At 38.7% G+C, this 14,140-nt stretch overlaps 1 protein-coding gene across 6 annotated transcripts in view; it reads right to left on the minus strand.

Annotated features, from left to right (window-relative positions):
* cbl (Cbl proto-oncogene) overlaps positions 1–10,921 on the minus strand; it is a 28,745-nt gene extending 17,824 nt beyond the window's left edge. For 4 of the 6 annotated variants that reach the window (XM_087795615.1, XM_087795614.1, XM_087795613.1 and 1 more), the window contains exons 1-2: positions 10,366–10,921; positions 3,952–4,199 (exon numbers count right to left, since the gene is read on the minus strand). In XM_087795615.1, coding sequence (XP_087651741.1) covers positions 3,952–4,199; positions 10,366–10,506 — 389 coding nt within the window. In that variant the 5' untranslated portion in view covers positions 10,507–10,921. The remainder of the gene's footprint in view (positions 1–3,951; positions 4,200–10,365) is intronic. The other 2 variants (XM_087795616.1, XM_087795618.1) reach the window with 1 other exon arrangement.
* Positions 10,922–14,140: the final 3,219 nt, after the last annotated feature.

A 14,140-nucleotide genomic window follows, 5' to 3' on the forward strand; every position in this document is an offset into this window, starting at 1 on the left:
GAACACACCTGATGCAGTGACATCACTTCACCTGCACAAACTTCAACTATGTTTCGTCATCAGCAACACAATGAAACGTAACAAACACAATGTGACGCATTAAGAAGAAGAAAACCTTCATTGATCACAGGGTGAAGGTCAACAATATAGTTTGAGGCTCGACGACTGAAGCCTTCAAAGTTCATAAAAAACGAGGTATTTGAAAGTAGTTTAGAGTTAATAAGATAAAAGTCGTCTCATCGTTCAACACAACAACCTGAAGAATGTTTCACATAATAATAAAAAGATGCTCATAATCAAATCCATGAGCGAGTGAGAAGATATGAAACTAATCTACGGAGACGGATTATGAAGCACTTCGTGTTGATAAAAACGTAGAAGGTGTGTCGAGACAAACACAAGGACGTCTCTGTCCATCACATCATCTGCTGCCGTCCCAAGGTTCTCCTGATGTCCAGCAGCTCTTAAGCCCACCACTTCCTGTGTCCAGGATCTATCGGCGCGGGTCAGGATGTAATGGCAGCTCCGGCAGGAAGACCATGAGTCAGAGTCTCATCCAGAGGTCAAAGCAGTTTCCTGTTCAGGGGCTTTTTCTGTGAACAGGCCGATCGACTGTATCTCTGAGGGATCATCTGTTTACACAACGCACACCTCCACCCGGAGCAGATCCACCATCCGGACTGAACCACCATCTCAAAAGTCCTTCAGAAAGAAGGTGTTGGATGTGTGACCCAGAGCCACAAGAGAGCAGGTTCTCTGGAACACACAACACAAAGATCTTCTTCCTCTTGAGGTCAAGAGCTCGTGCCAACATCTCGTCTGGCTCTCGCTGTGAGAGGCAACAGGAAGTGAGCGAAGCAAACAGGGAGGAAGTGAATATGGCCTGTTAGTGTAAATAATTAAGTCTTGTGCGTTGACGACTCCTTTTTCAACTCAACATTTTCTACTTTCCGCCACAACACGATGTGAAGCCACTGCAAGGTCCCTCGACACAAACGCTGCCCAAGTGTAAACCAACACAGAAACAATGACCAGCCTGTGTCAGCAGCATCTGTTAAACCTTGTGTGTGTGTGTGTGTGTGTGTGTGTGTGTGTGTGTGTGTGTGTGTGTCACCAATATACACATCTTTGGGAGACACCGCCCGTCATTACCTCATGTTAACAAGATGTTCAAGAGAAGCTTCTTCTGGGATGAGAAGAAATAATGTGGTCGACAGCAGATTAAAATACTTTAGTTGCGTCTTTGTTGTCATTTCTTTCTTTTTTATATTGTTATTTTTTGTTAGTTTTCACTTTCTGTGTTTGTTCTGAATACATGTGTGTGTTTGTTCTGAATACATGTGTGTGTTTGTTCTGAATACATGTGTGTGTTTGTTCTGAATACATGTGTGTGTTTGTTTTAAATACATGTGTGTGTTTGTTCTAAATACGTGTGTGTTTGTTCTAAATACGTGTGTGTTTGTTCTAAATACATGTGTGTGTTTGTTCTAAATACATGTGTGTGTTTGTTCTGAATACATGTGTGTGTTTGTTCTGAATACATGTGTGTGTTTGTTCTGAATACATGTGTGTTTGTTCTAAATACGTGTGTGTGTTTGTTCTAAATACATGTGTGTGTTTGTTCTAAATACGTGTGTGTGTTTGTTTTAAATACATGTGTGTGTTTGTTTTAAATACATGTGTGTGTTTGTTTTAAATACATGTGTGTGTTTGTTCTAAATACATGTGTGTGTTTGTTCTAAATACATGTGTGTGTTTGTTCTAAATACACGTGTGTTTGTTCTAAATACATGTGTGTGTTTGTTCTAAATACATGTGTGTGTTTGTTCTAAATACATGTGTGTGTTTGTTCTAAATACATGTGTGTGTTTGTTCTAAATACATGTGTGTGTTTGTTCTAAATACATGTGTGGACAGAATTAACAAACACTTCTCACGCTGATGAATGTCTGAGGTCGATACTTCCTCTCGGGTCAAAGTGTTTTTTTGTCACTCGTTCAATATATATTCAGAGAGAAATGTGAAGCAGGAAGTGAAGTGACGGAAGCAACTCACTGTCGACCAATGAGCAGCCAGAGAAATAACAAATAACTCCTGAACGTTCACTTCAGTTATGACTGGTGACATATTTAGATGCGATATTATTCTACATGACATTGTTTTGATATTCCACAGCAGAGTCCGATATTAAAATAAACTTTTTGGCTTGAAAATCATATTTTCTATGTTAACATATTTTTTTTTTACAGTTTTAATGTAGTTCAATTAAGTGAGTTTAAAATAAAAAATTCAATTTCTTACAATTACCGGTTAATATTTACAGCATTTGTGGTAAGTAAACTTCCGGCCTCTAGATGGCAGGAGTCGTAACGTCCTCCACAGCTAAAGGAAGAATGATGACTGAGGACGAGAGGATACAGTGAGTCCAGCAGCCCTTGAAGCTGATGTTTGGACATATTTTGGTTTCAAAACAAAAGAAAGTAGTTACGACTTCATCAAGAGTCATGTGGTCTGTAAATACTACAACACCAGAGTCAAGTACTGGACAATACTACACATGTATACTTGTTACTACACTATCACAACACCAGAGTCAAGTACTGGACAATACTACACATATATACTTGTTACTACACTATCACAACACCAGAGTCAAGTACTGGACAATACTACACATATATACTTGTTACTACACTATCACAACACCAGAGTCAAGTACTGGACAATACTACACATATATACTTGTTACTACACTATCACAACACCAGAGTCAAGTACTGGACAATACTACACATATATACTTGTTACTACACTATCACAACACCAGAGTCAAGTACTGGACAATACTACACATATATACTTGTTACTACACTATCACAACACCAGAGTCAAGTACTGGACAATACTACACATATATACTTGTTACTACACTATCACAACACCAGAGTCAAGTACTGATAATACTACACATATATACTTGTTACTACACTATCACAAAACCAGAGTCAAGTAGTGATAATACTACACATATATACTTGTTACTACACTATCACAAAACCAGAGTCAAGTACTGATAATACTACACATATATACTTGTTACTACACTATCACAACACCAGAGTCAAGTACTGATAATACTACACATATATACTTGTTACTACACTATCACAACACCAGAGTCAAGTACTGATAATACTACACATATATACTTGTTACTACACTATCACAACACCAGAGTCAAGTACTGGACAATACTACACATATATACTTGTTACTACACTATCACAACACCAGAGTCAAGTACTGGACAATACTACACATATATACTTGTTACTACACTATCACAACACCAGAGTCAAGTACTGGACAATACTACACATATATACTTGTTACTACACTATCACAACACCAGAGTCAAGTACTGGACAATACTACACATATATACTTGTTACTACACTATCACAACACCAGAGTCAAGTACTGGACAATACTACACATATATACTTGTTACTACACTATCACAACACCAGAGTCAAGTACTGGACAATACTACACATATATACTTGTTACTACACTATCACAACACCAGAGTCAAGTACTGGACAATACTACACATATATACTTGTTACTACACTATCACAACACCAGAGTCAAGTACTGGACAATACTACACATATATACTTGTTACTACACTATCACAACACCAGAGTCAAGTACTGGACAATACTACACATATATACTTGTTACTACACTATCTCTATACATGGTATCCTTCCATCATGATACAACAACACACTCTTATAGTTATGACGTGTGATGTGAAACGTTGACACATGAAAACTAACAATTGTTAAATCAAACACAACATTGTTCTGATTCAACCTCAATAAGTTGAATTGAAGATAATGGCGAACAAACGATGAACCATCAACACCACAATGATCTTCTCACCTGGGCTGTGAGTTCTCCTCATACATGCGTTCCTTGCCTTCCTTGAACAAGCTGATGGTCTGCTTGGTCTTCTTGGTCAGGTTCTCCATGAAGACGCGGAAGTACTCGTTCTCGCCCAGAGACTCCATCTTGCCTTCGTACCGGGCCAGGATGGTGCGCAGGTGCTGGTAGGTGTCGGGCAGCAGGTCCAGGATGTAGGGCGGACTGTTCTTCAGAGCCAGCTTCGGGTTCTGGCACAGACGCACCACCTGCACGAGAAGATAAGTGAGGAGGAAGAACATGACGAATAGAGCAGTTACTTTTGAAAACCACAAACATGCGTCTATGTCTGCATGGAAGTGACATCTTTGTTCTTCACCTGCTTTAGTTCAGAACATCTCACGCGTTTCTTTACACATGATGTTCTTTCATTTAAAAACACAAAACACACTCATCTCTAGCAACAGATCAGTGTTGATCAGAAATGTTAAAAGTCTGGTCGGATCTTTTACGAGGTTTGATAATACATCGTTATATTCTTAAGTATCTGACATGAAGTCACGTTTCAAACACAACCTTCAACACCAGCTCCTGGACAACAACAGTGACCAGGAGATCATCACACGTCTCTACACCAGCTCCTGGATAACAGTGACCAGGAGGTCATCACACGTCTCTACACCAGCTCCTGGATAACAGTGACCAGGAGGTCATCACACGTCTCTACACCAGCTCCTGGATAACAGTGACCAGGAGGTCATCACACTTCTCTACACCAGCTCCTGGACAACAGTGACCAGGAGATCATCACGTCTCTACACCAGCTCCTGGACAACAGTGACCAGGAGATCATCACGTCTCTACACCAGCTCCTGGATAACAGTGACCAGGAGGTCATCACACTTCTCTACACCAGCTCCTGGACAACAGTGACCAGGAGATCATCACGTCTCTACACCAGCTCCTGGACAACAGTGACCAGGAGAACATCACACGTCTCTACACCAGCTCCTGGACAACAGCAGTGACCAGGAGATCATCACGTCTCTACACCAGCTCCTGGACAACAGCAGTGACCAGGAGATCATCACACGTCTCTACACCAGCTCCTGGACAACAGTGACCAGGAGATCATCACACGTCTCTACACCAGCTCCTGGACAACAGTGACCAGGAGATCATCACACGTCTCTACACCAGCTCCTGGACAACAGCAGTGACCAGGAGGTCATCACACGTCTCTACACCAGCTCCTGGACAACAGCAGTGACCAGGAGATCATCACGTCTCTACACCAGCTCCTGGACAACAGTGACCAGGAGATCATCACACGTCTCTACACCAGCTCCTGGACAACAGCGGTGACCAGGAGATCATCACGTCTCTACACCAGCTCCTGGACAACAGTGACCAGGAGATCATGACACGTCTCTACACCAGCTCCTGGACAACAGCAGTGACCAGGAGATCATCACGTCTCTACACCAGCTCCTGGACAACAACAGTGACCAGGAGATCATCACACGTCTCTACACCAGCTCCTGGACAACAGCAGTGACCAGGAGATCATCACACGTCTCTACACCAGCTCCTGGACAACAGCAGTGACCAGGAGATCATCACGTCTCTACACCAGCTCCTGGACAACAGCAGTGACCAGGAGATCATCACACGTCTCTACACCAGCTCCTGGACAACAGCAGTGACCAGGAGATCATCACGTCTCTACACCAGCTCCTGGACAACAGTGACCAGGAGATCATCACACGTCTCTACACCAGCTCCTGGACAACAGCAGTGACCAGGAGATCATCACACGTCTCTACACCAGCTCCTGGACAACAGCAGTGACCAGGAGATCATCACGTCTCTACACCAGCTCCTGGACAACAGCAGTGACCAGGAGATCATCACGTCTCTACACCAGCTCCTGGACAGCAGTGACCAGGAGATCATCACACGTCTCTACACCAGCTCCTGGACAACAGCAGTGACCAGGAGATCATCACGTCTCTACACCAGCTCCTGGACAACAGCAGTGACCAGGAGAACATCACGTCTCTGGTCATGCAGGACGACAACAGTGGTAACGAGATCACCGCGACTTTAATGACACTTTAAACATCTGATCCAAAGATCCTGTTATGAACTCAAGGACCACATGAAACCAGAAGCACACATGGAACATGTTCACGGACGTCAGTGACTTCATTGAAACATTAGGAACAGACTCTAAAGGACACGAGTCTAGACTCTCAAGAATCAACAGTCATTATGTTCCTGATTCATATCTTCAGTGAAAACACTTGAGTCGTCATGACAACGACACGTCAGCGAGTCACGATTGACTCGAACAGGAAAAGGAATCGAAACATCTTGAAGTTACATCTTCTTCCCTTCAGATTGTATTTTCAGGGTCAATGTTATTTTCAGTAAATAGTTACAAATGGACAGTTTTGTTGACTTTTCTGGAGAATCTTCCTGATGAATCAGCGACTGAACCTTTATAATGTTCTCCAGCTTCGTTGACCATGAAACACACGAGATCTTCGTGGATCATGACGTAGAAACTCTGAAGACCTTCATCACTTTCATGCATTTGAACTTTAAAGACTAGAAATGTTTCCACAAATATTGTTTAGTTTGTGCTTTTCTTGTAAAGATTTAAATCCAAACGACGAGTTATTTGATCTTCAAATGTTTTTTATCTGCTTCCTTTTTCAGCTGTTTTTGTTCAACTGGACTTTAAAGTAAAAGTTGAGTTTGATCGACTCGTTCGTTTTCATGAAGGAGCAACAAAAGTATTGATTAAGTCGCGTCACGAGAACAACTTCTGACCATTGATTCCATGTATTATATTAATATCTTCATCGTTTCTTCTGATATCTTCAACGTTTCTTCTGATATCTTCAACGTTTCTTCTGATATCTTCATCGTTTCTTCTGATATCTTCAACGTTTCTTCTGATATCTTCAACGTTTCTTCTGATATCTTCATCGTTTCTTCTGATATCTTCATCGTTTCTTCTGATATCTTCAACGTTTCTTCTGATATCTTCAACGTTTCTTCTGATATCTTCATCGTTTCTTCTGATATCTTCAACGTTTCTTCTGATATCTTCAACGTTTCTTCTGATATCTTCATCGTTTCTTCTGATATCTTCATCGTTTCTTCTGATATCTTCAACGTTTCTTCTGATATCTTCAACGTTTCTTCTGATATCTTCATCGTTTCTTCTGATATCTTCAACGTTTCTTCTGATATCTTCAACGTTTCTTCTGATATCTTCATCGTTTCTTCTGATATCTTCAACGTTTCTTCTGATATCTTCATCGTTTCTTCTGATATCTTCATCGTTTCTTCTGATATCTTCATCGTTTCTTCTGATATCTTCAACGTTTCTTCTGATATCTTCATCGTTTCTTCTGATAACGTTTCTTCTGATATCTTCAACGTTTCTTCTGATATCTTCAACGTTTCTTCTGATAACGTTTCTTCTGATATCTTCAACGTTTCTTCTGATATCTTCAACGTTTCTTCTGATATCTTCAACGTTTCTTCTGATATCTTCAACGTTTCTTCTAATATCTTCAACGTTTCTTCTGATATCTTCATCGTTTCTTCTGATATCTTCAACGTTTCTTCTGATATCTTCAACGTTTCTTCTGATATCTTCAACGTTTCTTCTGATATCTTCAACGTTTCTTCTGATATCTTCAACGTTTCTTCTGATATCTTCAACGTTTCTTCTTCAACGTTTCTTCTAATATCTTCAACGTTTCTTCTGATATCTTCAACGTTTCTTCTGATATCTTCAACGTTTCTTCTAATATCTTCAACGTTTCTTCTATAATATTCAACGTTTCTTCTGATATCTTCAACGTTTCTTCTAAAATCTTCAACTTTTCTTCTGATATCTTCAACAGTTCTTCTAATATCTTCAACGTTTCTTCTGATATCTTCAACGGTTCTTCTAATATCTTCAACGTTTCTTCTGATATCTTCAACTTTTCTTCTGATATCTTCAACGGTTCTTCTGATATCTTCAACGTTTCTTCTGATATCTTCAACTTTTCTTCTGATATCTTCAACGGTTCTTCTAATATCTTCAACGGTTCTTCTGATATCTTCATCGTTTCTTCTGATATCTTCAACGGTTCTTCTAATATCTTCATCGTTTCTTCTGATATCTTCATCGTTTCTTCTGATATCTTCAACGTTTCTTCTGATATCTTCAACGTTTCTTCTGATATCTTCAACTTTTCTTCTGATATCTTCAACGGTTCTTCTAATATCTTCAACGTTTCTTCTGATATCTTCAACGTTTCTTCTGATATCTTCAACGTTTCTTCTGATATCTTCAACTTTTCTTCTGATATCTTCAACGGTTCTTCTAATATCTTCAACGGTTCTTCTAATATCTTCAACGTTTCTTCTGATATCTTCATCGTTTCTTCTGATATCTTCATCGTTTCTTCTGATATCTTCATCGTTTCTTCTGATATCTTCAACGGTTCTTCTAATATCTTCATCGTTTCTTCTGATATCTTCATCGTTTCTTCTAATATCTTCAACGTTTCTTCTGATATCTTCAACGTTTCTTCTGATATCTTCAACGTTTCTTCTGATATCTTCACCGTTTCTTCTGATATCTTCAACGTTTCTTCTGATATCTTCAACGTTTCTTCTGATATCTTCAACGTTTCTTCTGATATCTTCATCGTTTCTTCTGATATCTTCAACGTTTCTTCTGATATCTTCAACGTTTCTTCTGATATCTTCATCGTTTCTTCTGATATCTTCAACGTTTCTTCTGATATCTTCAACATTTCTTCTGATATCTTCAACGTTTCTTCTGATATCTTGTGATTCATATAAACAACAGACGTGGTTCGAACACAATCATGTCAAGATCGTCATGTAAATGAGAATAAAACTCAGTTTAGGCTCAGATCCTTGAATCAACTGCACACGACAATATTTCTTCTCACCAGTTACAAGTAAACACAAAAGTTACTTCTGTGAACGCGTCAGATGTTTTCACACAGGAAGTAAAGAAGCAAATGACGCTTCAACGACACAAATAAGAAAAGAGTGTAATTGAGGAAGAAAAATTTTTCTTCTCAACTTTCTTCCACCTTCACTTTCTTTCAACTTCTTTCTTATCCTCGATCCAGTGACTGTTCATAGTTTGTTTCAACCCGAGCGAGTCGTAACATCAGTATTGTGTGTAAGAAAGAAAGTTTGTTGTCATCGACTCGACAATATGTATAAGTTAAGATCAACGCACAACAATATTAACACAAGTTTAGATCAACGCACAACAATATTAACACAAGTTTAGATCAACCACAACAATATTAACACAAGTTTAGATCAACGCACAACAATATTAACACAAGTTTAGATCAACGCACAACAATATTAACACAAGTTTAGATCAACGCACAACAATATTAACACAAGTTTAGATCAACGCACAACAATATTAACACAAGTTTAGATCAACCACAACAATATTAACACAAGTTTAGATCAACGCACAACAATATTAACACAAGTTTAGATCAACGCACAACAATATTAACACAAGTTTAGATCAACGCACAACAATATTAACACAAGTTTAGATCAACGCACAACAATATTAACACAAGTTTAGATCAACGCACAACAATATTAACACAAGTTAAGATCAACCACAACAATATTAACACAAGTTTAGATCAACACACAACAATATTAACACAAGTTTAGATCAACGCACAACAATATTAACACAAGTTTAGATCAACGCACAACAATAGTTTCTGAGACAATAAAACCTCACAAGAAAACAACAACAAACTAATGTCTACATTAAAATAGATTTATAGACATGTTTAAAACTTCATCTCTAGTCAAAGTGTCAACAATAGTTAAAGTCGTTAAGGTTTAAAGACACTAAAGTTCTAGTGTTGCTCTCCTGTTGAGTCACGTGACGCTTCACCTGGACTCAGGTAAACATTGTCTCGTTTCACTCAAGAGATTCTTCATCAAACGGTTCGAGGCCTGACGCGCACGCGCACGCGCACAGAAGAGGAAGAGAAAACAAAAGAGTCATTTAGAAGCAAAGCTGTGGATCCAGGAGTCCAGGGTCAGAAGCAACGAGCTCGTGCCTCAACGAAACGACTTTAAACGTCACAAGTTCTTTCAACTGGACGTGAAACTCGAGCGTCTCAACAACAGTTTCACGAATGTTGAGCTAACATGCTAACAAGCTAACATGCTAACATGCTAACAAGCTAACATGCTAACAGCTGACGAGCTAACGCTAGCAACAACACAGCAGGTGGCTAACAGGCTAACAGGCTAACTTTAACAGGTTAACAGGTTAACTTTAACAGGTTAACTTTAACAGGTTAACTTTAACAGGTTAGCCCAACGGAACCGAACCTTGTCCATGAGCTTCCAGCACTTCTCCACCGTCTTCTTGTCCACGGCCCCGGGCTGCGGGTGCGGGTGCAGGTGGTGGTGCGGCTGGAAGGCGTCCTTCATCAGCCCGATCAGACCTCCTTTCTTCAGGTTCCCCGCCATGTTCGGGCTCGACTGGACCGGCGGAGGTTCCGGCGACACACCCGGCCAGGACAGCGCCCGAGCGGCGGTTCCGAGCCAGGATCCAGGAAGAAGGAGGGACGAGGCTAGTCCTGCATCTGGACCATCGTCGGCCCGAACCCCGGACTGAGGAACCAGAACCTCTGCGGGTTCGACTCCTGCGGAACCGACGCTCGGAGACAAAGAGTTTCTGTGTTGTCGTCAGCAGAACCGGCTCGGTTCCGTCCGTGGACCGGAAGTCAGCGACACCGTCAGCGACACCGTCAGGCCCGCGAACCGAACCGAGGAAACGACACCGTCGCGGGCACAGAGACACATGGACCGCGGTGCGAACGAACCATCGAACATCGCACTGGTTCTGGTTCCTGCTGTGACGTGTTCGCCTTCCTGCGCGTCTCTTCCGCTCGACCCCGCCCCGGACTCCACGCCTGCGCGCGCCCACGAGGCGGGCACGGAGCGGGAACGCGCATTTGCGTTCACGATACCGAGGATTAAAAGCGTCTTCGATCAGAATCAATAATCAATAAACGTTTAATATTGAATAAAAAAAAAAATTAATAAATGCTTTAGTAAATAAAGCGCTTCAGTCCAACATATATTTTCGTTTAGAATAATTGTATTTAATTTAAAAAAAAATTCAAAGGTCGCTTTAATAAATCAATAATAAAAAAAAAAGATAGAATTAAAAAAAGGAGATTAAAAAAAAACCGGTCATTTAAGGTCATTTTTTTTAATGATAATAAACTTTCATTTGAATACAAGTGAACACGTGAGTCAAACTAAAGTTATTGTTAAAATAGTGTCGATAATAATATATAATATTACATAATAATAATAATAATAATAAAAGTCAACTAGAAGAACAAACGCGTTAGAATCAAAGGTGGTTAGAAATAGAAAACAAAAGTAGAAACTAATAATAATCAGAATAATAATAGAATGCATAAAACAAGGTCAAAGTCAGAATTGAACGAACATTAAACGTTAAACGTTAGAGTTTCATGGACAGACTTCTGTGGTGACGGTGGTTGCCATGGTTACAGTAGATGCTGGTCGTTGGAGTGAAGCTTTGAAGCAACAACGTGACAATTAGCAGTAATTACAGCCAATCGAGCGTCAATCAGCAGTTGATGCTGATCAGAGAATCTGCTGAAGAGAACGAACACTTGAACGTGATGAAGAGAAGAAGATGTTTGAGGAACAACAAGAAAGACAGAACGTTCAGAGAAATAAATGGATTTGATCCATTAACGTCGACGGATGATCCTCCATGTTTGTTTCATGAGACACAACAAAACAAACTACTTTTACACGATTGTTTCAACATTTACTTCTTCAGAGCCACAAACCTGCAGTCGAACCTCTGTTTACTTTTATAAACATTAAAACTAATGTAATTCAATGTATTACATTCTCAATAGTTATACTAGTTATACTAGTTATACTAGTTATACTAGTTATTCTATAATACATATGTTCTGTTGCAAGACAAACTAAAATGTTATGAATTCATTTCAAGAAATGTTGTGAGTGAGATAATGAACATAAATACATGCAGGTGTTTTCCATGACCATCTGGATTCTGGAGTCCATTGAAGAATGCATCGGTGCTGAGGGAGCTGCTGTGGCGTTCAAGGTCGTTTCAGATCAAAACCATCAACACATGACAGCCATCAATCAAACCTCCTTCATTTTCATCAACACTTTCTCGGTTTTCTTTGCTTTTTCATGAGAACGATTCACTCGCACAAAAGAAAGGAATCGTGTGACCTTCAGGTCTGGTGTTCCTCTGTCTGGACTTCAACCTTCAACCTTCAACCTTCAACCTTCAACCTTCAACCTTCAACCTTCTGGCCTCAACGTTTTAGCAACAGACGTATTTATTCTCGATGAATATTAACATGAAACAAATGATCTTAGTTTGAACTTTTCACGTCTTTGCTGCTGCTTTGTTTTCAACGAGTCCTTGATTATGAAGCAACATGAAGAAAACATGAAGAAAACATGAAGAAAACATGAAGAAAACATGAGTAAAACATGAAGAAAACATGAAGAAAACATGAAGAAAACATGAGTAAAACATGAAGAAAACATGAAGAAAACATGAAGAAAACATAAAGAAAACATGAGTAAAACATGAAGAAAACATGAAGAAAACATGAGTAAAACATGAGTAAAACATGAAGAAAACATGAAGAAAACATGAAGAAAACATGAAGAAAACATGAGTAAAACATGAAGAAAACATGAAGAAAACATGAAGAAAACATGAGTAAAACATGAAGAAAACATGAAGAAAACATGAAGAAAACATAAAGAAAACATGAGTAAAACATGAAGAAAACATGAAGAAAACATGAAGAAAACATGAGTAAAACATGAGTAAAACATGAAGAAAACATGAAGAAAACATGAAGAAAACATGAGTAAAACATGAGTAAAACATGAAGAAAACATGAAGAAAACATGAAGAAAACATGAGTAAAACATGAAGAAAACATGAGTAAAACATGAGTAAAACATGAAGAAAACATGAGTAAAACATGAAGAAAACATGAGTAAAACATGAAGAAAACATGAGTAAAACATGAAGAAAACATGAGTAAAACATGAAGAAAACATGAAGAAAACATGAAGAAAACATGAGTAAAACATGGATAAAACATGAGTAAAACATGAAGAAAACATGAGTAAAACATGGATAAAACATGAGTAAAACATGAGTAAAACATGGATAAAACATGAGTAAAACATGAAGAAAACATGAGTAAAACATGGATAAAACATGAGTAAAACATGAAGAAAACATGAGTAAAACATGAAGAAAACATGAGTAAAACATGGATAAAACATGAGTAAAACATGAAGAAAACATGAGTAAAACATGGATAAAACACGAGTAAAACATGAGTAAAACATTGATAAAACATGAGTAAAACATGAAGAAAACATGAGTAAAACATGGATAAAACATGAGTAAAACATGAAGAAAACATGAGTAAAACATGGATAAAACATGAGTAAAACATGGATAAAACATGAGTAAAACATGAAGAAAACATGAGTAAAACATGGATAAAACGTGAGTAAAACATGAGTAAAACATGGATAAAACATGAGTAAAACATGAAGAAAACATGAGTAAAACATGGATAAAACATGAGTAAAACATGAAGAAAACATGAGTAAAACATGGATAAAACATGAGTAAAACATGAAGAAAACATGAGTAAAACATGGATAAAACATGAGTAAAACATGGATAAAACATGAGTAAAACATGGATAAAACATGAGTAAAACATGAGTAAAACATGGATAAAACATGAGTAAAACATGAGTAAAACATGGATAAAACATGAGTAAAACATGAGTAAAACATGGATAAAACATGAGTAAAACATGAAGGATCTAAGAGTCGACACAAGAGACTATGCTTCCATGAGATCAGCAGCTTCTTAATAATCCGCAGGAACATCAGAGCAGAAGAATCTTCACAAACAAAGAATCAATTTAACGCTCGACGCCTCCGTCAATCAAAACCTGCTTCATCCTGAGACCCGAGTCTCGTCGAATCCTTCAAGTCCAGATCCAGAGTCAGGTTTAGTTTCTAATAA

This window comes from Callionymus lyra, chromosome 7, assembly GCF_982586985.1.
Source record: "Callionymus lyra chromosome 7, fCalLyr1.hap1.1, whole genome shotgun sequence".
In the NCBI taxonomy this organism is placed as follows: domain Eukaryota; kingdom Metazoa; phylum Chordata; class Actinopteri; order Syngnathiformes; family Callionymidae; genus Callionymus; species Callionymus lyra.